The sequence below is a fragment of the Vipera ursinii genome (genome assembly GCF_947247035.1).
Source record: "Vipera ursinii genome assembly, chromosome: Z".
Taxonomy (NCBI): Eukaryota; Metazoa; Chordata; class Lepidosauria; order Squamata; family Viperidae; genus Vipera; species Vipera ursinii.
In genome coordinates, this window is record NC_139517.1 from 53,555,343 (window position 1) to 53,582,792 (window position 27,450).

At 39.0% G+C, this 27,450-nt stretch overlaps 1 protein-coding gene across 8 annotated transcripts in view; it reads right to left on the bottom strand.

Moving 5' to 3' along the window:
* BRD9 (bromodomain containing 9) overlaps window positions 1-27,450 on the bottom strand; it is a 122,408-nt gene that overhangs the window by 52,752 nt on the left and 42,206 nt on the right. For 6 of the 8 annotated variants that reach the window (XM_083377113.1, XM_083377115.1, XM_083377111.1 and 3 more), the window contains 3 exons: window positions 21,869-22,013; window positions 5,182-5,292; window positions 4,009-4,124 (listed from right to left, as the gene is read on the bottom strand). In XM_083377113.1, the coding sequence (XP_083233239.1) occupies window positions 4,009-4,124; window positions 5,182-5,292; window positions 21,869-22,013 (372 nt within the window). The remainder of the gene's footprint in view (window positions 1-4,008; window positions 4,125-5,181; window positions 5,293-21,868; window positions 22,014-27,450) is intronic. The other 2 variants (XM_083377118.1, XM_083377112.1) reach the window with 1 other exon arrangement.

Sequence of the window (27,450 nt, forward strand, 5' to 3'; positions counted from 1 at the left end):
CTCACTCTGTTACGCAGCACTCGGGATTCGACCCGCCAAACTGCCGACCATCTGATCGACAAGCTCAGCGTCCTAACCCACTGAGCCACCGCGTCCCTATGAATTACAATACTCTCCTATAAATACACAGATGGTGATCTGCAACATCATGAAAACTACATTGCTACAATGAAGGAAAATTTCAGAACTGTATCAAAAATTCATAGTTTTGGAATAATAGATATTTCAAATTGGAGCTGAAATTTTTTTCAGAAGCAACAATTAATTTTAAATTAGCACATTTTAAAATATTATGAAGAATGAGAAGAAAAAGTTCGGTTTTAATGAATAACAGAAATTAAGAAAAACCTTCATTTTAAAAAACATTGTATTTGTTAAAAGAATTACTAACTAGAGAAAAACATAATCTATTTTTACAAATGAAAAAGTCAAATGTTGATGTCAACGATTTTAAAATTGTTTCATGGAAATTCCTGTAGCCTTTTGAAGTTACTATCATGTTTTAACATAAACAGAAACAAGGGACAGGCCACTTACTCACAGCCCCTTGTAATGCTACACTCAAATATTGGACATTTACCTGGAGTTTGAATTTTATAAGAATTTGTGCCAGCTAATACGGATCAGCACAGTAAACATTTTAAAAATAGTAATAGAGAAGAATATTTATAGCACAAGGGTCCTGAATGGTCCTTAGTGCTCTTTGAGCTTGCTTGTTTTCTTGCAAACATTTCACTACCCAAGCTAGGTCAATTTCATTGAGTGCTGCATCAGCATTGTGGTTGCCCTCAGGGGTGTTTGTGGACGTGGCCAGCTCAATGTCGCTCATGTCAGGGGTGCCTGAGTAGGACTGTGACAGATCCGAGGGTCTCCGGCAGAGGGAGGCGAGACTGGGGCGAGCGCCAGGGCATGGTTCATTGGAGGAGCCTCACCATCCTTCTCAGGCCATATGTGTGTGGGGGGGCGGATGGTGGTGTGGGCTGCCCAGAGCTCTGGGCAGCAGAGTTTAAACACCCAGCCCAGCCCTTGAGCTCCCACGGCACCTAGCCAAACCGCACTTCCCTAAGGGGGCACCCAGCTGCGCTTACCTCCTCCTCAAGGCTGCTGCTGCTGTGCTTGCTCTCCTTAGCCAGGTTGCTCATGGTGGTGCAGGAGGGCAGAGTGGGTCAGAGGGAGACCCACTCCCTCTCCATGTAAGGAAACCTAGCTTTGTAACCAAAGCATTCTTAGTGATAGGATGGGAGACCCCCGGAATAGGTCAGGAAGAGGAGACAAGAGGAAGGCAAAAGGGCAGCAGGGCAGGACTAAGGTAGGAATTCCCTCAGACCCTCCCTCCCTCTTATTCCAATCTCCTTCCTTCCTTTCTTACTTAAGAACAGAATGGCGGGAAAATGTGTGAGATGAAAGACAGAGAAAAACAGGCAAGAAACGCAGCTGGGGAGGTGTCACCCTTTATGAGGAATGAAGAAATGCACCATCACCTGGGAGTGGCTAGCAAATAGCCCTCGCCTACTTCACATATCTGACTTGGTGGGCTCTGGGGGGGGGAACACCATGAGCAGGATGAGAGACATTACCTGCACAATGTCGCCCAGCCCCCAGCCTGCCCAGTTTTGGAAGGCAATGGGACACTCTCACAGTGCTGGGCTGGGCAGTGCAAAGCTGGAGAGAAGCGCAATGCTGCCCAGCCCCCAGCCTGTCTGGTTTCGGCAGAGTGGGGCACTCTCTTTACAGGACCAAGAGGCTGGGCCGGGCAGTGCGAAGCTGGCGAGCTTCATGCCACCCGGCCCAGCCTCTCGGCGCTGTAAAAAGAGCACCCCAATGCCTGCCGGAACCAGGCACGCTGGGGGCTGGGCGGCATTGCGCTTCTCGCCAGATTCATGCTGCCCAGCCCAGCTTCTCGTCGCTATGAGAGTACCCCACTGCCTGCCAAAACCAGTGTTGGTGGTGTTGCGCAGGTAACATCAACTCTCATGCTGTTCATGGTGTCCTCTCCCCTGGAGCCTTCTACCTCCTTTTTGGACTTGGTGATAGTTTGTTTTGCATATTCTATAGATGTTGTTAATTATGTGTCTATTGATGGCTGATGTTCATGGATGCATTCAGCAACCTGGAACATCAGAAAAAGGAAGTATAGCATCTATACAACATATTCCATCAAAATGGATACCCACGCAATGTTATCAAAAAGTCTCTGACCACTCAACCCAATACAGTACAACTAACAAACCCTAAAAAGAATTACACTGCCATACATCAAGAATATCATCTACAACAGAGGTCTCCAAGCTTTCTCAGTTGGTGGATGGAAGGGAAAGGGAGGGTGAAGCATTTTATGTGCACCAAATGGGGTCACAAGTACCCGTAGCACAAATGGGGCAATGCTAACGCCTGTGTGACACTCAGTAGCATCACTTCATTTTTGCCACGTGGGCGCTAGCAGCGCCCTGTTTTCGCTGCACAGCACCCCATTTTAACGCATGGCACCCTGTTTTTGCCATGCAGCACCCTGTTTGTGTAGCAGTGGTGCTAGTGTGAGTGGGAGTGATTGCATGCATACATATGTGTGTACTAGCCAGCCTGTCCTGTGGTGCGGTAGCCAACAGGCCACGGCCCAGTAATGGGTCACAGCCCAGAAGTTGGGGACCCCTAATCTACAACATACAATGTAAAGACTGGAACAACCACTAGGTAGGACGAACAAGTGGAAGACCGGCAGAACGCATCCACAAAACACTAACTAGCAGTCAGAAGACATGATGAAAATCCTTTAATTTCACAACATATAGACAGATTTAACCATAGTTAAATGTGTTAAATGTGTTAAAATGTGACCATCCTAGACCAATGTAAGTTCAAAACACCAGGGAACTTCTACTGTAGAAGACAGGCACTCTGACAAATCAGTCATCAAAAGACACATAGACATTAACATCATCTATAAACTATGAAAAAGAGACTTTCACCCAGCCCAAAATTGAACAAAATGACCAAAGCACCTTTTCATCAGCAATCCGCATCCAGATTAGCATAAATAAACTCCAAGGTTAACATCAGACCAACAATCAAGTAAACTATACCCTAATCAAGAAATTGCCAAAGAAGTCAACAGCAACCAGCCTAATCAAAGAATCTCTAAGACAACCCTCACCAACAGTGGCAGGCAAGCCACTAGAATATAAACTGACAGCAAACAGCACTTCTTACAAGCACTGAGGATGTTGCTAGTTTGGGTAATGAAGCATTTGCAAGAAAACAAGCAAGCTCAGAGAGCACCACGAACCCCGCATTTTAAAATAATTTTGAAGAATTGCTTTAGTTCTTGCATGAGAATGAACATGTTATGCTATTCATGAAAACAATTTTTCTTTTTTCACTTCTATTCCATCCTCCAAAAAGATGTGGTTGATTTAAGAAGTGAGATCATTAAAATTAAAGCACCTCTTGCAACTGTATCTTTTTTTTCTGGCTCATGTGAAAACTTATAATGAATGGAAAGAATATTCTGTACTCATGACTGTCAATTCTTCCGCTCATTTTCAAAATATTTATCAAATGCCATCTATACTGGCTGTAAATTCCAGAAGGAACTTCTGGGATGCATAATGATTCTGCTCAGGATGCCCAAGGTGCTCCTTGAAAAATAATTATATGTTGTGCCCCTGACCTTCGATCCTTCCACCGCGACCTGAAGACATGGTTGTTCCAACAAGCGGGCCTGGACTGATCATGGTTTTTTAAATTTGGTTTTTATTGGCTTAAGTTGTCCTTTATTTCTTTATTTATTGTTTAATTCTTTTTTAATCTTTGTATTCTATGTTTTTAAATTTTTTATTGTTGTGAGCCGCCCTGAGTCCTTAGGGAGAAGGGCGGCATATAAATTTAATAAATAAATAAATAAATATTTCAAAGTTATAAATTAATGGTTTAATTAATTCATTCTACAAATAGGGGTGCTAATTTGCAAATAAAGGCATAAAAGAGCAAAATGCTTCCTCCAACATTTACCTAATAACTTCTTTACTTGGCTTTTTGGATTTCTTGGTAGTCTCTACATGCACAGGAACAACTTCGGGCACTGGATCTTCAATAGCTGGATCTTCATCACCCAAAAGAGCTGCCTGCTGAGAAAAATCCATGTCCTGCATAAACGACATGCTGCGCTTCAAAGCTAACAGCCGTTCCTAGAATTAGAAAGGACAGAGCAGCAGGGACTTTACACCTTTCCCTCATAGCGAAGATGCTATGATGATGGGATGGGATGGGAATGGCCATGGCTTTGCACCTAAGAACTACATCTTCAATGAGGATGCAAGGTGATTCAATCATGACAGCATGACACGGGAACACCTGCAACCTATTTCAGAAGGGAAACCATACATATAAATGGCCACCTACCTGTACACAATCTTCATACAAGATAATCACTGTTCAGCTTTTTATAATTTGAAAAATAGTATTATATAATAAGTATGGCTTACACAAATCCACCTTTTGCTTATTTTATATAAACATTTCCATTATACTCTTCTGATTCATTCAGTATGTGAAGAAATAGATACTGTATTTAGGAACTCATTAAATATATAATCAAAGAACTTTAAAATAAAGAGTATGTATGCATTTCTTTCAATATTTTATGGAAAGAAACATAAAAATAGCAAAATGCTTAACATTTTAGAATAGTTCCAAGTCTAAATAAGACAATGTTTATTTCTTCAGTGAAAACTTTAATTTAACATTTTTATCTTGAATAAACCAAATCTTAAAAGAGTAGTATTCACCTTAAAAGAAAAGAGATGTATAATGGAAATACCAATGAGACCTTTAGTAAATCCAGCAGTCTGGGAAACCAACACTAAGAGCAAATTCAATTTCCTTAAATCTCCAGTTTTATTTTATCAAGACATAGTCTGTCCCTCTGGGGCTATGAATATTTAATCTACAATAGAATACTTTATTTAAAGTAAAGTTAAATGTTTAAGAGCATGTAGAGGTATGAATGCAGCATATCAGCAACTGTTGTAATAAGTCAGGTAGGCACATACTGCATTCACATCCCCATTCACCTGAACCTCCTTTTTGAAACTAAATCTAAATTGAAAGTATAAAATAATGTACTGTGATTCTATACAAAGGTTAATTTTGGTCCCAATATGTTCTCTGTTATAGTTGTCTTACTTTGCTCATCATCTTAAAGCCAGCATGGAGAATCTTTTTAGCCAGTTTGTAATACACGGTGTCTGGTCTGTTGTAAGTCATTGCATTGTCACACATCAGTTTAAAATCTGCCTGGAAAACATAAACATAATTATTGCTATATTTTCAAAAACTATTTATATCCTAAGAAATTCAATTTCAGTACAATCTTAAAACGTAAAGAGGCAGGGAAAACCCTGGTAGCCTTCACACAGAAGCTAAAAACCCTCCCTGTAGGAATGTTTGCAGGATTTTCAGCTTTTGAAAGGTAGTCCTGTGCTCCCAGGGTACCACGCACCTACCTGAGGCACCTCATACTCTTTGCTGCCCTGCTGCCCTGCTCTTTACTTAGATTTCAGCTCTAGTTCTTTGAAATAAAATGAGAGAGAGTCCTCTCAGCACCAGCTTTCCCTACTGACTTCCCCAATCTTTCTGAGGAAGCCAGTAGAGAAGACTGCAAATAGTAGTACATGTTTGCATGGTGCTTGACAACTCGATATAAGTGCCAACAGCATGACAAGCACAAAGATTGCAATCACATTATCACAGGGCTGCATGGGCAACATTTTATAATAGCCAGAAGTGCTTAATAGATTGTAAAGCACCATTTTATGAGGCAATTGTAATTTAAACAGTATTAAATGACCAGCTATAACTTGAGGATTATAACAGATAGTCCCGGGGTCATGTGACCACAACTGAGCCCAAAATTTCTGTTACTGAGACATCTAACTTAGTTTTACCCCATTTTACAACATTTCTTGCTATAATTGTTAAATGAATCACTGTAGTTGTTAAATTAATAGCATGGTTGCTATGTGAGTCAGGCTTCCTAACTGACTTTGCTTGTCCAAAGTTTGCAAAAGGTGGTCACATGACCCCAGGACACTGCAACCATCATAAATATGAGTCAGTTACCAAGCATCTGAATGTTGCTCATATAACCATGAGGGATGCTGCAATGATTGTTAAGTGTGAGCAATGATCATAAGTCATTTTTTCAGTGCTGTTATAAAGTTGAATGGTCACTAGATGACCTATTGTAAGTCAAGGACTACCTGTACTTATACAAAAAATTCCAACAAGGGGAGAAAAATGGATAGCAGTTGAAGAAACAATGTGCTTACAGGTAACCCCTGTAATTCACAAAAATGAATTAATTCAGAAAGCATATTTATTTACATTAGAAATTCAAAACTGTGATCAAAAAGAGGCCTCTATAGCCATGTGACTTGATTTCAGTCTCTAAGAAGCAGCAGCCATTTTTATCTCTGTGACTTGCCTGGGATGTTTGGGGCTAGGAGAAGCTGGAAGGGTTTGTTTGTTTGTTTTTGTCTCTGGTCACATGGCCAAACAAAAGCCAAACTGGTGCCAGTTTTTGCTTTTGCTGCAATCTGCTACTGCCTGGGCTCGAGTGTTACAATTACTTCTCTAACTATTTTAAAATATTTTAAAATGTTTGTTTGCAAGCAGTTTGGGAACAGCTCTGCTTTTTAGGTATTGTACTTTGCAAACTATTGTGTTTGCAAACTATTAAGCTTTTATTTTGGAAATTAGCATATATTACTATAGTTTGTAGGTTTTAAATTTAAATTGCCTTCAGAAGTTGTGGGTACTCCATCACTGGAAGTTTTTAATAAGAGAATGGATAAGCATTTATCTGAAAAACTCTCTTGTGAGAGCAGTGGGTTAGACTAGCTGACCTCAAGGTCCATTCCATCTGTGTTACTATTGCAAGCCCAGAGATCTGCAAATCCCTCCCTCATCTCCCTCTGGGTGCCCGGCTGGCTCTTAAGGTAGTGGTTTTTATTAAAGGAACAGCCCTGCCACCCCCTCTGAGCAGCTGAAGCCGCTTGAGCTGGTTAGCAGAGGTTGTTTTTTTGTTTTTGTTTTTTTTAAATACTGATGAGTTGCAAGCCCTGATTGGAGGCAATTTAGTTCCTGAGCCAGCTCACCAGAAACAGCTGATTGGCAGCTGGCAGGAAAGTCTCCCAGTTCAGTTAACATAGCAGCTATAGGAGGAAATAGTAAGTCAGATCTTCATTCATTTAACAACTCATTTGATTTAATTAATAAATTTGATTTTAAAAATTTGTAAAATTAAGTGATTCATTTGACGAGTTTTTTGCCTGTGCCCAGTGCTTTTTTTGTAAAACAAAAAGGTGCCGGAACTCACACATGTCATACAACCCGCCTTGCTTACCCTACAAGGTTCCATCCAAAAAAGGTGCCGGAACTATGTTCTGAGCGTTCTATGAGAAAAAAGCCCTGCCTGTGCCTATTTCTATCCGAACCCAGCCACTATGGTCAATGTGATTGCATCCAGCTTGGAAGGAGAAGCATCCAAGCAGCTGAACAATTTATATAACAAGCAAGCACCCAAGTTGGAAGACACCAATCTCTTCCTCCTAAGACTGAGAGCAAGGTTTGAGGACCCATCCATTCCCCTCAAAGCGGAGGAACAAGTCCACAAGATAAAGCAAGCTGGCAGAGAGTTTCACAAGATAGCTGGTAGAATAGAAAGGTGGCACGAGCAATCCCTAGTTCATCACTTTCAAGAGAGACTAGATGACCACCTCTTTCAGGCCTGTATCATTGAGCAGTACCTGATCAGCTGCAAGAATGGTACTAGGTAGCAGTAAGACTAGACGTTCAGCTCACCCACTATAAGAAGCCAACCCCACCTGAAGCTGAGACGAGGCCAGAGCAACCCAAATGGCAACCACCCCGAAAGCCTCCAACTGCTGCGGCTACTGAAAATTCCAGGCCACCAATCAAGTATTTTTGATGTGGACAACAGGGACATTGAGCAGCAAATTGTCCAGTTCCTTACCCTCAGCAGCAGAGTAGACCGGGACCAGCAGCAAAAAAGAAACCTGCCCAGCAGCTAACAAAAGAAAAAAATCCAACTGGATCACATAGGAACCTGTTGCCCACGTCATGGCCCCCACACAGGAAACTGCCAAGACCCAAGCCGGACCAACCACCACACTACCCTCCTACGACAGCGATGATGAAGGAGAGAATGACCCGAAGGTGAATCGACATGTCCCACCTTTTTCAATACCTGCCAAACTCAAAATCCCTAAGACAGGGCACATGTAGATTTAAAGTGCTAGCTGACTCTGGATGCTCCCGGTGTGTTATTAGCTTGTCATTTGCCATGAAAATGGGGATACGAGCAAGGCTTTTCTCCAAACCCGTAAGATTTGAGCAAGCCGACAACTCCCTAATGGGAGGAACTCTAGTCACGCAATTGACTGAACCACTATATTTAGAAATAGGTGAACACTGGGAGTTCATTCATTTCCTAGTGGCTCCGAAGGCTGTAATCCTAGGAATACCCTGGTTGGACAAATGGAAGCTGTTTATCTGGTGGGAGAAGGGTATAAGGACTGTGAGGTTACCTATAGGACCCAAGCCCCCTCTTAATTCAATGAACGTTATGGGAGACTTTAGCCCACCCAATGAGCTAGTGCACATGGCGTTCTCATCACAACCTGGCAAGCCACTCATCTCCAGCGAGTACCGGGACCTAGCGGAGGCATTTAGTGAGAGAAAGAATGCAATGCCCTGCCTCCCCATAGACCCAATGATTGTTCCATCGAACTGTTACCGGGAGCCAAACTTCCATGACTGAGAATGTACGCTATGTCCCCCCTTGAAATGGAGGAGATGCAGAGATATGTGGACAAAAACCTAACAACCTTAGCTCATTGAATGAGCTAAGTCTACTGTGGGAGCCCCTGTGTTGTTCAAAGAAAACAAAAGATGGGTCTCTTCATCTCTGCATGGACTACAAAGGGCTTAACACAGTGAATGTGGAGAACAAATACCACCACCCCCTGAAAGACTTGTTAACCCACCTAGCTAAGGGGAGTGTATTCACTAAGTTAGACCTGAGAGAGATATATTACTGGGTGAGGATAAAAGAGGGAGATGAGTGGAAGACTGCTTTTAACTGTCTCATGGGGAGCTATCAATTTAAAATCATGCCATTTGGACTACAGGTGGCCCCAGCTGTCTTCAATGCAGCTGATTAATCAGGTCCTCCATGACCATTTTTTAAAATTCCATTTATATCCCGCCCTTCTCCGAAGACTCAGGGCGGCTTACAAGCTTAGCAGTAGCCTTCATTCTATGTATATGCCTGCTTATTAGGGCTTTCACACACACCCCAAGCGGCATTATTACAAAGTCAGCTTAATTGCCCCCAACAATCTGGATCCTCATTTTACCTACCTCGGAAGGATGGAAGGCTAAGTCAACCTTGAGCCTGGTGGGATGCGAACCTGCACTAGTTGCAGGCAGCTGGTGTTACTTAAGGAGGCATTAGCCCACTGCTCCACCAAGGCTCTTTTTATACAAAGGGGTTCTGATGTATCTTGATGACATCCTGATATACAGCATTAATATGACTGTCCATGTAAAACTAATGAGAGAAGTGCTAAAGAAACTGTTGAATGCCAAACTTTATGTCAAACTATCAAAGTGTGAGTTTTATCAGACCTGACTAGGTTATCTTGGCTACAGAATTTCCAATGAGGGCATTGAAATGGACCCGACCAAAGTGAAAGCCGTAATTGAATGGCAGCCCCCAAAGACTCGCAAGCAGCTCCAGAGCTTCCTAGGATTTGCCAACTTCTACCGTCAATTCATTCCCTCCTTTGCCGAAATTGCCCTAACCCTTACAGAATTACTAAAAACAGACAAAGGGGGAGGGGAAGCCATGACCGTTCCAACCACTAGTATGGACTATGAGCTGTCAGACCGCATTTGAGAACTTAAAAAGACTATTTGCTGTTGAACCGGTCTTAAAGCATCCCTGCCCAGGGAAGCCCTTTGTAATTGAAGCCGATGCCAGCGACGTGGCCATTGGAGCTGTGCTACTGCAAAAGAATCAGAGTGGGACCCCAGAACCCTGCGCCTATACCTCTAAAAAATTCACTGAGTATGAGAGGTAGGCTTTGTGGGAAAAGGAGGCTTTTGCAATCCGCTGGGATCTATTAAATTGGAGATACTATCTACAAGGAAGCAAGGTGTCTTTCAAGGTCTGCACTGATCACAAAAATCTAGAAGCACTGAAAACTTCCTGCAAATTGTCCCTGAAACAAGTGCAATGGACGCAGTACTTTAACTGTTTTAACTTCACACTAAAGTACATACTGGGAGGGAGAAATTTCTTAGCTAATGCTCTATCCAGACTGCCCCAGTACAAAAGCCAGTATGAAGAGGTTAATGAGGCAATTATCTTTAATCCACAAACAGCTTCTCAACTCATGCCATGCAGAGTCCCACCTCCAAGAGGCCCTCCTCACTGACCAATGGTTCAAGGACAATCAAACCTCCCCAACATGCAGGGATGGTTTGGCTTGCAAGGGGGGAAAGCTATACTTGCCAGAGACCCTCTGCCTTAATGCTCTCCGACATGGCCATGATGTAAAACAGGCTGCACACTCTGGATATTTAAAAACTTTACACCTCATCCGCCAGCAATTCTGGTGACCAGGATTGAAACGGGACATGAAAAACTATGTCCGGAGTTGTATGGTATGTGCCACCATGAAAAGAATTTCAGGGAAACCCCCTGAGTTATTGCAACTGGTGGCAGACCCTTCCCAACCATGAGAAGAAATTGCTGTGGATTTTATAGTAGATATACCTGAAAGTAAATACAGTCATCTAGACTGTGATAGACCTGTTTTCAAAGCAGGCTCTTCATTGTGTGCAAAAGGCTCCCACCCGCCCAATGACTGACCAAAATGTTCTTGAAACACATCTACCGGCTGCATGGCACACCTAAACGAATAATTTCGGACAGGGGGGTGCAGTTCACAGCTAGGTTTTGGACAAGTTTTCTTAAACTACTTGGATCATTTCAAGGTCTATCATCTGCTTTTCATTTGCTAATGGGGTGGCTAAATTCATGAACTCAATGGTGGAGCAATATCTCAGATGCTATGTTAGCTACCAACAAACAAACTGGACTGACCTCCCTTTTGCAGAAGTGGCTTACAATAACTCTGTTCACAGCAGCATTGGCTTCATGCCTTTTAAGGTAGCCACAGAAAAGGAGTTCAGCCCGATACTCGAATACCCCTAGTCACCCCCTGCTTCTCAGACACGATCAATGGGTAAGGGGGTGGGAAGAAGTTTGGAAAACCATGAAAACTGCTTTAAAAAAGGCTTCCAAGACCTATAAAAAGCAGGCAGATTTTAAAACAAGGGCTCCTCATCCTGTTTTCCATTGCAGCCTGTTAAAACCTTATTGCGGTTCTACTTTAAGACCTCCTCCTAAGAAGGCACCCGGACCCCTTGTAGTGGCAGGACAAACTCACTATAACATAAAGTGTATTCTTGAATTAAAATAGAATAAATTCAAAGAGATATTTTTTTGAATACTAAATTTTGTTATGAATTGAGATAAAGAAAACTTTCGTCACTTAAAACTTGGAAATATAAATATTAAAAGTTAAATTTGAATATTGATGGGAAATTAAAAATTGAGGAAAACAAATAAATAGGATATGGATTGTCTATAAAGATTGAGTGTAAAAGTAATTAAGATATGCATAAGCTAAAAATTTATTCATAAATGTAATAAATATGTTTTTACTTAGTTGATATAATAAGAACTGTATTAGTGAAATATCTGATGTTGAGATAAGGGAAATTTTGGTCATTAAATTTAAGACATTTGGAAATTAGTTGAAAATAAGGATGTTATATTGTACTATTAATTAGATGATGTAAGATGGTGGGAAATAGAATATAGTCAAATAGATAAGATGTGTATCTTGAATATTAGACTTTGTTATGAATTGAGATAAAGGAAACTTTGGTTACCTAAAACTTGGAAATTATAAATATCAAATGTTAAAATTTAAATATTGATGGGAAACTAAAATTTGGGAAAAACTTAACAATAGGACATTGATTGTCTATAAAGAGTGAATGTTAAAGCAACTAGGATATGTATAAACTAAAGATTTATTGATAAATGTAACAATGCTATTTTTAATTAATTGATATAACAAGAACTGTATTAGTTCAAATATGAGACAGCAGATATTAAGGCAGACATGTCAAACTCGTGACGTCACATGATGTCACGCAACGTATTGGGACGGTTTTGCCATTGCCAGCAATGGGGTGGGCGCAGCTTCCGCATGACACATCCAGCCCATGGCAGTTTGACACCCCTGCATTAAGGGAAAAAGAGAGGAAATATTTGATGTAGTAGCTTGAGATCTGTACTAAAGATTTTTGTATGTTATTGAATTATCGATTAACCTAGCCACCACGTTGCTTTTTAAATACTTATGTAAAATTAGAAAATTAATAAAATATTACAAAAAAACAACAACAGATCATGCCAAACCAATCTTATTTCATTCTTTGATAAAGTGACTAAATTAGTAGACCAGTGAAATGCTGTCTACATAGTATGCTTAGATTTCAGTAAGGCATTTGACAAAATAGATCATAACCTGCTGCTTAGTAAGCTAGAAAAAGGTGGGATAGACAACATCACCACCAGATGGATCTGTAGATGGCTGATAAAACGTACTCAGTGAGTAATCCTTGATATAGACAGAAGTAAGCAGTGGGGTACCACCAGGGCTTTTTTTCTCATAGAACGCTCAGAATGGAGTTCCGGCACCTTTTTTGGATGGAACCTTGTAGGGTAGGCAAGGCAGGTTCTATGACATGTGTGAGTTCCAGCACCTTTTTCTTTTACAAAAAAAGCACTGGGTACCACAAACTCCATCTTAGGCTCAATACTCTTTAATATCTTCATAAATGACTTAGATGAGGGAACAGAAGGGGACCTCATCAAATTTGCAGATGACACTAAACTGGCAAGAAGACAAGCTCAGGATCCAAAAAGATCTTGACAAACTTTGTTGCCCTATCCAACAAAATGTGTTTCAATGTGGAGAAAAGCAAAGTTTTACATTTAGGCAGAACAAATCAAGGATATAAATACAGATTAGGCAAGACCTGGCTCAAAAACCGTAACTGTCAGAGGGAGCCTGGAGTCCTAGTGGACGATCACTTGACTATAAACCAGCAGTGTGCAGCAACAACCATAAAAGCTAATACAACCCTGGGTTGTATAAACAGAGGCATAGAATCAAAAACATGTGAAGTATTAGTCCACTTTATAAAATCCTAGTAAGACCACACCTGGAATACTGCAACCAATTTTGGTCACCATACCACAAAAAAGATTTTGAGACTTTGGAAAAAGTTCAGAGAAGATCAACTAAAATGATCAAAGGCCTGGAGACTAAAACATAGGAAGAACGGCTGCAGAAATTGGGTTTGGCTAGTCTAAAGAAAAGAAGAAACAGGAGTGACATAATAGGAATATTCCAATATTTGAGGGGCTGCCACAAAGAAGAGAGCGTCAAACTATTCTTCAAAGCACCAGAGGGCAAGATAAGAATCAATGGTTGGAATCTGACCAAAGAGAGAAACAACCTGGAATTAAGTAGAAAGTTCCTAACAGTGAGGACAATTAACCAGTGGAACAGCTTGCCTTCAGAAATTGTGCGTGCTCCATCACTGGAGGTTTTTAAGAAGAGACTAGACAGTTGCTTGTCTGAAATCGTATAGGTTCTCCTGCTTCAGCAGGGGGCTGGACTAGAAGACCTTCAAGGTCCCTTCCAGCTCTATTCTATTCTACCTTTAGTATTTGAGAAATCCTGAATGAAGTACCAGATATTTGGATGACAGCAATTGCTGTTCCTATAGTCAAAAGAAAAGTGGGGAACATAGAAAAATGCAGCAAACCATAGAACATTCACTCTGATACTGATGTTTGGGGAAATTCTATTATAAGAATAATATCTGTATGCATTTGGACAAAAATAACCAGAGGTGAACATAAATTTGTCAAGAAAAATAATACTACAGTGACCAGAACCAGATCCAATATTAGTATTGTATTTTTCTTCCATATTACCACAAGAGATGAGATTTTACATATATTTTGCCAAGAATCAACCCTTTTGAAGCTGGGGTTCAATTTATTCTGATTTCACTAAGAAGGTTTCAGGAAAAAAAAGATGTTTACAAAAACTCAAACCCTCACCAGATTACAAGTTCAATGTTTAATGCATAATCCAGCTACATTCTACATTTATTATCAAAATCAGATTCACAGATTCAATAATCTCAATACAGACCTTTATCCTATCTTTAAAATATGCTGATAGAAAAGCCTAACTTTTCATTCCATGGAATATGCTGCAGAAAAAGTTTGAGTTTGCCCACAGTTCTGCTGTAAAAATCTCAATTTAAAAAGCTCTATATCTCTATTTTTTTTCCTTCTGAGTTCATGTTTTGGTTATTTCAAATATTAAGAATCTGGGCATATGACCAATTCTACACATTAGTTTTAACAAATAGTACTGCTGTGTTATTTTCAGCATAAGAAGCGAGATGAAATCACTGTGCTATCACCTTTGGGAATAGTTTTTTTCATTCTTTTAACATATACATTCTATTTTTAGTACTTTTTTGAATCTCATTTTTTAATTTTTATGCAACACACACACATATTATACACACACACACACACACACACACACCAAAAATATGTTAAATATTTAAACATTAAAAAGGTAATTAGATACTTGTTAAATGATACAGATCATAAAGTGAATTGGTATCAGAACATTGATAAGTGGACCAAAATAAAATTTATAGATAAGGTTAGTGAGTATTCATATAAACACCTGTGAGAATTCAGACACATATTAGTATATATAAAATAATTAAGAGCAGATATTGCTTATGTATAGAAGACCTGTTTAATGGAAATGGATAAATTTATATTAATAAAGAATTGGGTAAGACAGGTGTACCACACAGATACTTCGACAAAAGCTAAAGGTATAGACATTTTGGTTTGAAAGAGATTCTGAATGGATGTAGAGCAGTTTATTACTAATGTACAACAATTTATTACTGATATAAATGGGCTTATTTAATTTTATGTCCTAATATAGCAGAGATTGTAATAGCTAAGGTTAATGTTTATGGATCTAATTTACATTCCCTTATGTTATATGAATGTTCTCAACATTTGAATAAGTGTGTTAACGATGTCATAAGAGAGTTTAGTGAACTGTTGGTTCCTGAGGTTGATAGAAATATGCCGGCATGAAAGTGAGGGAAACAATATTTATTCAGAAGAATTGAATTTAATAGACCCTTGGCGTTTGATTTGTGCTTAGATTGTAAGCCGCCCTGAGTCTTCGGAGAAGGGAGGGATATAAATGGGATTTAAAAAAAACACTAAAAGAAAATATACACTTTATTCACATATCTATCAGAATTTCTTTAGACTTGACTATTTTTTAATGACTTAATTTTATATATATCAAATTCAAGAATGTAATATTAAGGTTTGTTATGCATCTAATTATAATGCAGTCATCTTTAGATGTATATTTCAAAAACTGATTATGGTATTGGGAAATTGGCATTTCAATGTTATTCTACTGAATGGTAAAAAAAATGTACATCAAATACGGATAGACCTTGCAATATCTTGATTTGAATTCAGAAACACCAAGTGTAAGAATTTTTGAATGGGAAGCAAATAAAGTACATATTCACAATTATATAGTAAATTGAGAATATATCAGATTAAAATATAGAGGTGCTTTTAAATAAAATTAATTTACCACATTTAGATGTGGTACTTCTACGTGCTCCATTATATGAGGTAGGGATTAAACAAATAATTTTAAAAATGGCAAAATACCAGGATTAGATTTCTACCCCCTATTGAGTAGTATAAAACATTTATAGAGCTTTTGATGCAAAAACTTCGTATGAAGATATATTTGGTAAGATAATTTTATCATTGGCATTTAATCAGGATTATATTATGGTTATACTAGAAGTAACTAAAGGGGACGCTGTGGCTCAGTGGGTTAGGACGCTGAGCTTGTCGATCAGAAGGTCGGCAGTTTGGCGGGTCGAATCCCGAGTGCCACATAACAGAGTGAGCGCCTGTTACTTGTCCCAGCTTCTGCCAACCTAGCAGTTCGAAAGCATGTAAAAATGCAAGTAGAAAAATAGGGACCACTACAGTGGGAAGGTAATAGAGTTCCGTGCGCCTTTGGCATCTAGTCATGCCGGCCACATGACCACGGAGACGTCCTCGGACAAGCGCTGGCTCTTCGGCTTTGAAACAGAGATGAGCACCGGCCCCGAGAGTCGGAAACAACTAGCACGCATGTGCGGGAGAACCTTTACCTTTAGAAGTAACTAAAGAACATATTCAGAGTCCTAATTGTCCTATATCATTAATGTTGATACAAAGAATTTAACAGAAATATTAGCAAATAGATTGCAGTAAATAATAATATTTACTATTAAAAATGATAAATTCAATATTAAATGCTGAAAAAACCTTTGACAAAATAAATAACCAATACATGATTGCTCTACTAATAGATGTGGATTTCCTTTTAAATTATAAAATGGATTAAGGTTTTAAATGAGTTGCCTACAGTGAAGGTTAATGGAATGTTTTCTCCTATTTTTCTCCTATTTAGAGCAAGGGTCCCCAACCCCTTGTCTATGGCCCGATACCAGGCCATAGCATGCCAGCAACTGGTCCACACAAACAAGCAAAGCCTCATCCGTGGGATGCAGACAGCACACAAAACCATGCACTCTCCGGTCTGTGGAAAAACCTTTCTCCATGAAACCAGTCTCCACGAAAAACCTTTCTCCACAAAACTAGTGCCCAAAAAGGTTGGGGACCTCTGATTTAGAGGAATCCGACAAGGTCTACTTTCACCTTTGCTTTTTAATATTGGGCTTGTGTAATTAAATAAAATAGGGAAACCTACAGAATAGTATATAGCTAAATTGAATACAAATTTTATTTGCAGATGACATTCTTTTGTTTATTTCTAAACCTCATATAATATTCTAAGAGACTGGACAGCCATTTGTCTGAAATGGTATAGGGTTTCCTGCCTGAGCAGGTGGACTAGATGACCTCCAAGGTCCCTTCCAACTTTATTATTATTATTATTATTGATCATCGCACAGTCAGCCAGATGTTCAGACTGGATTTGGCATTTTTGTCTACCTATCGAGTCCTTACCAAGGACCTGGGATAGGCAGATGTGGATGTTTGATGGTATTACACATATTGTCACAGGATGGAAGCAGTTTCTAGTAAGGTTGCCTTTTGCAATTGACTAATGCAAATTTGTCAATGCCAATGGTGTTCAAGTGGTGCTCCAGTTGTTTTAGGATTGCACCCAAAGCGCCTATTACTATTGGTACTACCCTTGCTTGCCTTTGCCACAGTCTTTCTATTTCTATTTGTAGGTCTTTGTATTTTGTTATCTTCTCCAGTTATTTCTCATCTATTCTGCTGTCTCCAGGCACTGCCACGTCCACTATCCAGACTTTTTTGTCTTTCTTATTGACAATTGTTAAGTCCGGGGTGTTACGTTGCAGGTGCTTGTCTGTTTGAATTCTGAAGTTCCAGAGCAGTTTAACTTTATCTTTTCTATGACTTTCTCTATTTTATGATCCCACCAGTTCTTGCTTACAGGCAAATGATATTTCTTGCAGATCTTCCAATGCACCATTGTTGCTACTTTGTCATGCTGCTGCTTGTAGTCAGTCTGTGCGATCTTCTTGCAGCAGCTTACCAGGTGGTCCACTGTTTCTTCAGCTTCTTTGCATAGGCAGCACTTACTGTCTGTTGCTGTCTTCTCAATTTTGACTTTGTATGCATCTGTCCTTAAGGCTTGGTCTTGTGCAGCCAGAATTAGTCCCTCGGTCTCTTTCTTCAACTTTCCTGCTCTTAGCCATTGTCAGGTCTTGTTATTATCTGCATTCCCAGCTATTTTTTTAATATACTGGCCATGGAGTGCTTTGTGTTCCTATGCCTCTATTCTGTTCTTCATTTGGTCTTTCTTGTAGGCCAGTTTGGTCTCTCCAGTAGTCAGTAAGCCTTCCTGATAAACTAATTTCAGTGCATCTTCACGATTGTCCTTCAGATATTCTTCCAAAGCCATTTTTTCTTCTTCAACCACTTGATGTACTTGCAGCATTCCATGTCCACATATTTACCTTGGTAGATAGAGTCTGTCAATATCACTGCGTGGATGAAGAGCATGATTCATTGACATTATTTTTCTGGTCTTCCTATCCACTGCTTTTAGTTCTGCTTGAGTCCAGTCCACTATTCCAGCTATGTATCTAACGATTGGAATTTCTCAGGTGTTGATTGCATTCACGGTATTTCCTCCGTTGAGTTTGGACTTTAAGATCTTCACACTCTTGATGTATTCACCTCTAATCTTTTTCTTGACTTCAGTGTGCTTAATGTTGTCAGCTTGAAGGATACCCAAGTATTTGTAGTAATCTTCCTCATCCTGACTTTTAATGTTATTTTCATGGGGCATCTTGATTCCTTCAGTTATCACTATTTTTCCTTGTTTGAGAGTAAGTGTGGCACATTTGTCCAAGCCAAACTCCACTGCAATATCTTGGCTATATATAGACAGACAGTGTTCAGCAGCGATTCTATTTCAGATGATGTTTTTCTATACAGCTTCAGATCATCCATGTAAAGGAGGTGGGATAGTCTGGCAGATGTTTTTGATGTTTGATAGCCATGTCCTGAGTTATTCAGTATTGTTGACAGAGGAAACAGTGCAATTAACAAATAGTAATGGTGATAATGAATCTCCTAGAAATATTCCTCTCAATATTAACCTCTCCCAGTCTTTCATCATTGACCTGCAACTGTGTCTTCCATTGTGCCATCGATCTTTGCACAAATTTTCTGATGTTTCTACTGACTCCTGTTATTTCTAGGTACTTGATTATCCAGTAATGTGGCAGAGTCAAATGCCTTTTTATAGTCAATCCATACCACATTCAGGTTGGTCTTCCTTTTCTTGCAGTTTTCCAAGATCATTTTGTCTATTAGGAGTTAATCTTTTGTTCCTCTGCTATTGGGGCGGTTTTCTTTCTGTTCGAGTGGAAAGAGATTGCTTTCAATTAGATGCTGTTATACTACATCAGCTACCACACCAGTTAGCAATTTGAAAGTTGTTGGTAAGCAGGTAATTGGCCTGTAGTTGCCTGGTGTTGCCCCTTTTGCTGGATTTTTCATTATTAGGTAGGTTTTCCCAGTTGTTAGCCACTTTTCAATTTCTCCTCCTTTCAGTATATTGTTGAATTGCTTGGTAATGAGTGGGTATATAAGTTAGATGTTTCAACCAAAATCCATGTAGTTCATCTTCACTTGGTGCTGACCAATTTTTGATCTTCCTTGTTCTTTTTTCTACCATTTTTGTTGTTATTGCTAGTTCTTTCATTTCAACTTCTATTTTATTTGCATCCATCTCTTTTAACCTAGCCGCAGCCTTGTTGTGTTTCTTTGGGTTATCCCGTATCTGCTTCCAGAACTGCACTGTTTCTTCCTTGTCAGGTACTGACTCATTGCAGTTTCTCCATTAATGGATTGGTAGAAACGTTTCTGATTGGATTGAAATTGGAGGTTCTGCCTATAATTTGCAATTCGAGCTTCGTATCTACTGATTTTCCTAGCTATAGCTGTTATTTGCTACTTTATTATTTCCAGTGCTTCCTTGATCTTCCTTGTTTCTAAGTGGTATTTCTTGATTAAGTATTCTTTGGTCTTCTTGTTCTTCAGCTTCTTTTCTTTAAGCTGTTCTAGCTTGCTTGTATGTGATCTTAACTTGCCGGTCTTATTTTCTAGTCTAACCTTCCATTTTTGTGGTGCACTATTTGTTTGCTTTTCTTCTTTGTTGATTTTGCATCCCAGGGATTCAGTTATGACTGCAGCTGTGCTGTACATTAGTTGGTTTGTTTCTTGCAGTGAATTGGTGCTTATACTTGATATTGCAGTATTTGCATCTTTTAATGCTTGTGCTAGCTGTTTCTTTGGAACAAGCTTCAGTGCAGGCAGCCTTATTCCGTTGTTTTTGTGCTGTTCTAGATGCTCAGTTATTCTTTGTTTCAATTCTTTTATTTCTTTAGTTAGAGGGCTTTGTTCTTCCTGAGGAATAGGTGCCTGGTTTCCAAATGAGAACAGTTGTATATATCTCTGCTGGATTCCTTCACTGCCAACTCCTCCTGGCTTGCCTCAACATTCTGAATTACTTCTGGCAAGGCTTTGATTTCTTTGCCCTGGATAAACCTTTTCAGTTTGTCCAATTCTGTTTCTGTGAATACTTTATGCCGTATTATGAACTGGCATTGATCTGCTAGTCTCTGTTCTGTTATTTCTGATTCTGGATTTTGTTCTTTCTAGAACTGGTGCATTTGTTTTAGATATCCTCTTCTTGTTGGACTTGATCTGTAATAACAGATCATTATTTCTTTGTTTTCAATCACTGTGTCTTTACGACAGGTAAACACCTTTTCTTCCAGTAGTTCTGCAGCTGCTGGCCCTGTTGCTCAGCCAACAGTCCTGAGTCCTGTAACCCTTGTTAACCCGGGTAACATCTGAGCCGGTATGGCATTCTGAAATTTACATCTCACCATATTTTTTATGGGAGAGACTCTGTCTGACTCTTCTGATGAGACTTGTCCAGTATAGTTGAACCTCTGGCACAGCTGTCATCTTCCTTATAGTACAGAAGCCCCACAACCACATCAAGGTAGTGCATCATCATCATCATCATAAAACTTTTATTCATTAAACATGAACCTCAAGTCAACTGAACATTCAAACTGACTGGCACTAATGGTTGACACGGGTTGCTACCAGCATCCTAGGTATCAACCAGGTATCTCCTTAAAAAGTAAGATGTTCTGAGTAGTGCAGTTTTTTGTAGTTTTACTGGAGTTATTGCAGGAAGTTGCAATCTCTTGATGTATTTTGCAATGTTTTTGGACATAGTTCCCAGTGCCCCGATGACAATGGGTATCACTGTTACACGTTTCATTATTATTATTACTGATGTAATAGATAAGATGCCTTTAGTAAAATAGCAGAAATTAGTCTAGATTGGAACTCAGTGAAAATTTTGTTACTCATCCATTCAAGAAATAATGTTATTTCTTAGAGTATGGAGTTCTAAATTATTTTTTCTCTGGAATGCAAAAAAACTAGCACAAAAAAAAGGAAGGACAAGTGAATGAGGCAAGTTTGTTTAGAGAATAGTTTGATTGAAAAGGAGGAAATAGTATGAAATACAGGATTTATCTTGGCAAAGGCAGAAAAAGAGATAGAAAGAAGATGCTTCCAAGATCTAAACAAGAAATAAAGAAACCTATTTCATTTTACTATTTATTTTTGTCCTGTTTTGTAATATATTTAGAAAAAATAGTTAAGCAATTTGCCAAGGAACTTATGAAGCATATCTGAAAAACAATAAAAATGAAGGCACTAAGTTATTAGAAGACTGCTATAGTCCTAAAAGAAACTTTTATAGTTTGTAAAATGCATATATTTATGGCACGTAGCAATATAATACATTGAACACACTGAATAGCTTTGACTTTTTAGGTATAGGATGAAGCATGTTCCTGTAGAATACAAAGATTTCTATGTCTATCTCTGGAACCTTATCTTTGTTACAGAGAAAAAAAAGATTCATATGAACATTAATATTGGATTAATAAATCTCTGTTAATTTACCTTAAATTCTGTTACCGACTTGTACTCATTTGCTACAATTTTTTCTTTCATTGTACCAAAATCCATAGGATGTTTTATTATCATGGAATAGCCAGGAGCAATAGCATCAGTGACTGGAAAGGCAAAAAACCCATGAGGATCCTTCCTAAAAAAAGCATAGAATATTATATTTAGGCATAATATTGCTACATATCGATGTCAATTAACAACTTTCTGCAATATGCAATACCTGAAGGCAAAGCCAAGGAATGGAAAATATAAAGAACTGAAATACAATCCCTAACCCACCAAAGTGCCCAAAATCTTAGAGCATCTACCACAAATAAATATCTGAGCATAACAAATATTCAGCATATGCCATTATTTCCAACTGGATGTGCAACCTTATGACAGAGAAACTCTTCTATTTTTCTTCCTAATGAAAGCAGAAGAAAGCAAGATTGTCCTTTGGGGTGATTAAATGGACTTGGGCTCCCCTGGAACAAACAAGCTGAAGTAGCCAATGCTGCCCAGAATCCATTTTGGGTCAGCAGCAATCATTATTCTTTTTCCTTCAACTTCTCTGTTCAAAATTGCCAGCTCTTTCTACTCCTTTGCCAGCAAATCAACTCCCCTTTCCTGAGAGAGTGTTTATATATGTGAAAAGTATCCTAGAATCATAAATGTGTAGAGTTGAAAGAAATCACAAGAATCATAAAGTCCAATCTTTCCTAATGTATCAAAAATAAAATAAATCTCGAGAAGACTGTTGGGAACCTTCCCATAAAATGGATAAGCTACAACCTTCTTAGAGAAACTGTTCTATTATTGATCTTACAGAAGATTTTCTTCGTATTTAAATGAAATCAACATAGCTGCAACCTATTTCTGGATCTACTTTCTATGTCGTAGAGTTCCTGACCGTCTTTCCTTTGACATCCTTCTATAGGTACCTAAACAATGTTATTATGAACCATGGTGTTACAGTGGTTAGAATGTAATACTGCAGGCTACGTCTGCTGAATGCCAGCTGCCTGTCATTTGGCAGTTCAATTGTCATCGGCTCAAGGTTGACCCAGACTTCCATCCTTCCAAGGTCGGTAAAATGAGGACCCAGATTGATGGGTGCAATATGCTGAATCTGTAAACTGCTTAGAGATGGCTGCAAAGCACTATGAAGCAATATATAAATCTAAGTGCTATTGCTATATCTTCTTCTGTTTACTAGACTGATATTTTGATGAGCAAACTGGGCTTATTAAGTTTTAATACTTCCTTACGTAACTAGATACTTGGCATCGTTACTGGTAGGCCCCAGTTTGTGTGAGTTGAAAGAAAAGTTTCCATCTTTTTGAGTATGGGTTCCCCACAGGCTGTGTTTTGAGTCCGCTTGATGATTTATGATTGCTATGCCAAGTCTGCTACGAATCATATTGTGATGCTTGTGGTTGACATAGCAGTGGTGGGTCTTATCCGGGATGATAACAGAGATTCTTATAGGGAGAAGGTGAAGGCTTTAGTGGACTGGGCCACCAAAGATAACCTCATTTTGAATGTTAATAAAACAAAGGAGATCATTGTTGATTTTAGAAAGAGCCGGCATAGTCACATTTCACTTTGTATCAAGGCTGCAGCTGTGGAAGTGGTCAATAGTATTAAGTACTTGGGGGTGCAAATAACTAACAAACTAGTTAGTCTCTTCATACATTATCTTTAGGGAAGCATGCAAACCAGCGTTTGCATTTCTTGCATCAGATGAGGAAAGCATATCTTTCTCCTTCTGTTCTGGCCAATTTTTACAGATGCATGATTGTTGTAACAAACTGGTAGCAGTTCCTCAGATAGAAGGTCCATACAGTGAGTGGTAAGGACAGCTGAGAAAGTTATAGGAAGCTCACTTCCCATTATTCAGGATACGGCTTATAACCGATATGTGCTTGAAGCTTGAAGCATTAATAGAGACCCCACACACCCACTTCACGGTCCATTTTTGTTGTTTCCCTACGGGAGGAGGTTTCAAAGTACTTATAGCAGAACTACTAAATTCTGTAACAGTTTTGTTCCTTATTCCATCCATCTTATAAATTTGCAGGATTCTTCTTTTTTGCCATGCATATGTATACAGAGCCTTGGTGGAGCAGTGGGCTAATGCCTCCTTAAGTAACACCAGCTGCCTGCAATTAGTGCAGGTTCGCATCCCACCAGGCTCAAGGTTGACTCAGCCTTCCATCCTTCTGAGGTAGGTAAAATGAGGACCCAGATTGTTGGGGGCAATTAAGCTGACTTTGTAATAATGCCACTTGGGGGTGTGTGAAAGCCCTAATAAGCAGGCATATACATAGAATGAAGGCTACTGCTAAGCTTGTAAGCCGCCCTGAGTCTTCGGAGAAGGGCGGGATATAAATGGAATTAAAATAATAATTAAAAAAAAACTAGACTGTGATGTTTCTCTCTGGTGTGTGTGTGGGTGTGTGTATACATAATGGTATTTTCTGAGAACTGAGTGGAACAAAATTTCATTTTAATGTATGCTGATTAATTACATTTAAAGTGACAATAAATTTTCTATTCTATTCTTTTCTATTCTTTCATCTTGTCCCAGTAGAGCAGACATGTCAAACCTGCAACGTCAGATGAGGATGTATTAGAGCTTTTTTCCCATTGCTGGCAATGGGGTGGGCACGGTTTCTTCATGACGCATCTGGCCTGCAGTAGAGTATCTCTGTATTATATTTGTCATCCTCCTCTGAACTTATTCTAAACTGCCAATATCTTTTGGCTATGCCCAGAATCATAAGCAGAACTCCAGATATGGTTTTACTAGTGTGGAATAGAGGGGAATAAAGATTTCTCACATTTCTCATGCAATGACTCTAATTGTAGCCCAGAATTGCATAAGCCCTTCTAGAAGTTGACTTACATTGTTTATTCATGTGCAGCTTGTTGGCAATGGCCATAATCAAATCTTTTTTTAAATTATTGTTTCTAAGCTAAAAATCCCTCAAATTTTATGTATGTCAAATGTTTTCCTTCATTAAACTTTCTAACTTAGATTTATCCCTATTGAAGGATACCTTGTTGCTCTTAACCAAGTCTTTCAACTTGTCAGATTAGAATGCAATCTTGTTCTATCTTCCCAGGTTGGTCAGACCTTCCATTTTGTGTCATCCATGAACTAACAAGTAGTCTACCAATTCCTTTATCTAAATTATTAATAAAAATGTTGAATAGTATTTGTCCCAAAAGAGACCCATGTTGACTCTAAGTATAGTTGGTCAGTTGTGGCCCCTTTACTGTAGAACCATCCAAACCATACCGTACTTTAGCTATTTGTCAATGAATACAACACATGGAACCTTGTTAAACATTTTGCTAAAATCACAGTAAATTATATTTGCTGTATTCCCCCAACTACTAAAATAGTTGCTTTGTTAAAGAAAATAGCATTTGTCTCAAATGGCCTATTTTTGACTCTTAGCAAATCACAACATTGTCTGTAAGAAACTTACAAATGATTGGCTTTATTATCTGCTCTAACATATCTTTCCAAGTATTGACGCTAGGATCACTGTTCAATAATCACTAGGATCTTCTATTTTTCCTTTCTTGAACAGGGAGACATTTGCTCTTCTCCAATCCTCTGGCACCCCCAGCCAGTTCTGCAGGACTCCTCACATGCTACTCAAATCATTAGATCCTTTAGATGTAAAGAAAAGGCAAAATAGGAGTTGAGTTTCTCTATTTTTCTTGCTCATCTTAATTTTTTTTCTACAGAGGCTATGAGCCTCTGTTATTTTTTTCTTCCTATTCATATATTTTTAAAAAGTCATTATTGATGAATTTTGCTAGCTTAGCTTTCCTGACCTCCTTCCTACTGGGCTGAAACTTCATAGAGTAGATATAGTGGAGTATCAGTACAACTTTGATGAAGACATAGGATTGGTAAGGATAGGATTTACTTTCCAAGGATTGGTAAGTAAATGACAATTCAGTCTTAAGAAAGAAGGCATAAGAAATAAATTGAAAGTAACCTGCCATGATTCTTTTTTGGTACAAGAGGAAAAAAAGGGACACTCTACCAAACTTTCAATACTCTTTTTTTATATTCTACAATAGTATGGTAGAATTTTTCAAATACTTGCTATGTTTCATGACCTAGCTTGAAGAACTATAGACTTCCATGGCTGTTAGTCCTTCTTCTATTTCTTATAAGGAATCTTATTTAATTTTACTTCTTTGCAACCTGCCTATTTAATCGTATTGGCTCGGCTCCTTTAGATGTCTCCTTATTTTTCCCCCCTCATTGATAGTGTTTGAGACTACATTAGTCTTAGTTCTATTTTCAAGAGTAAAGGTTAGGTAAAGGTTTCCCTATCCAGTCGTGCCTGACTCTAGGGTACAGTGCTCATCTCTGTTTCTTGGTCAAGGGAGTCAGTGTTTTCTAAAGTCATTTTCCATGGTCATGTGGCCAACATGGCTATCTGCAAAAGGGACACAGAACACTTCACCTTTCCATCACAGTGGTGCTTATTAATCTACTTACATTTGCATGCTTTCAAAATGTGAGGTGGGCAGGAGCTGAGGCAGGAACGGCAGCTCACCGCACTTGGGTCTCCCACATGGAGTGTTAGCTTTCCAGCTGACAAGCTCAGCATTTTTAAGTGCTTTATCAAGAAGTCTCTAACAATTACAACCTCTTTGGTTTTAAGAGTTTTATTCCCAGAATATCTTACTATTTGTCCGAGTTATTAAAATTGGCCCTCTGAAAATCTAGGCTCTAATTTTTTAAAAATCTATGTAATTGTTAAAATCAAGAATTCTAACAATAAACATTTTTACTCAAAGTTCCTACCACTTTAAAATTTTCAATCAACTACTGTCTCTGATACTATAGACTGAAGCCCAGAGTTGCTTGACAGTGTAATAGACATCATATAAATTTAATCAGTCAATCAATCAATCCAAGGATGTAAGGTTGACCCTTGAAAAGGGCAAGGGGGAAAAAACAAAAAAGAAAAAGGCAAAGAGGAATCAGAAATTATCTGACTTCTTGTTTAGGGGACAATTAAATTTCCAAGATCCCCTTCATGGATTACTGCCTTCTTGTGGCGAAGGGGCTTGTGTAATTCAATGAAGCTATGAGCTATGCCGTGCAGGGCCACCCAAGACAGAAAGGTCATAGCAGAGAGTTCTGACAAAACATGATCCACTGGAGAAGGAAATGGCAAACCACTCCAGTATCTTTGCCATGAAAACCCTATGGACAGTACCAAAAGGTAAAACGATATGACGCTGGAAGATGAGCCCCTCAGGTCGGAAGGCGTCCAATATGCTACTGGGGAAGAGCAGAGGGCTAGTACTAGTAGCGCCAGAAAGAATGAAGCGACTGGGCTAAAGCCAAAAGGACACTCAGCTGTGGATGTGTCTGGTGGTGAAAGGAAAGTCCAATGCTGTAAAGATTTTTTCTCCATAGGAACCTGGAATGTAAGATCCACGAATCAAGGCAAGCTGGATGTGGTCAAACAAGAGATGACAAGATTGAACATCGAATTTTGTCAAGATAATACGATGGTCATAGCAAACACTCTTTTCCAACAACCCAA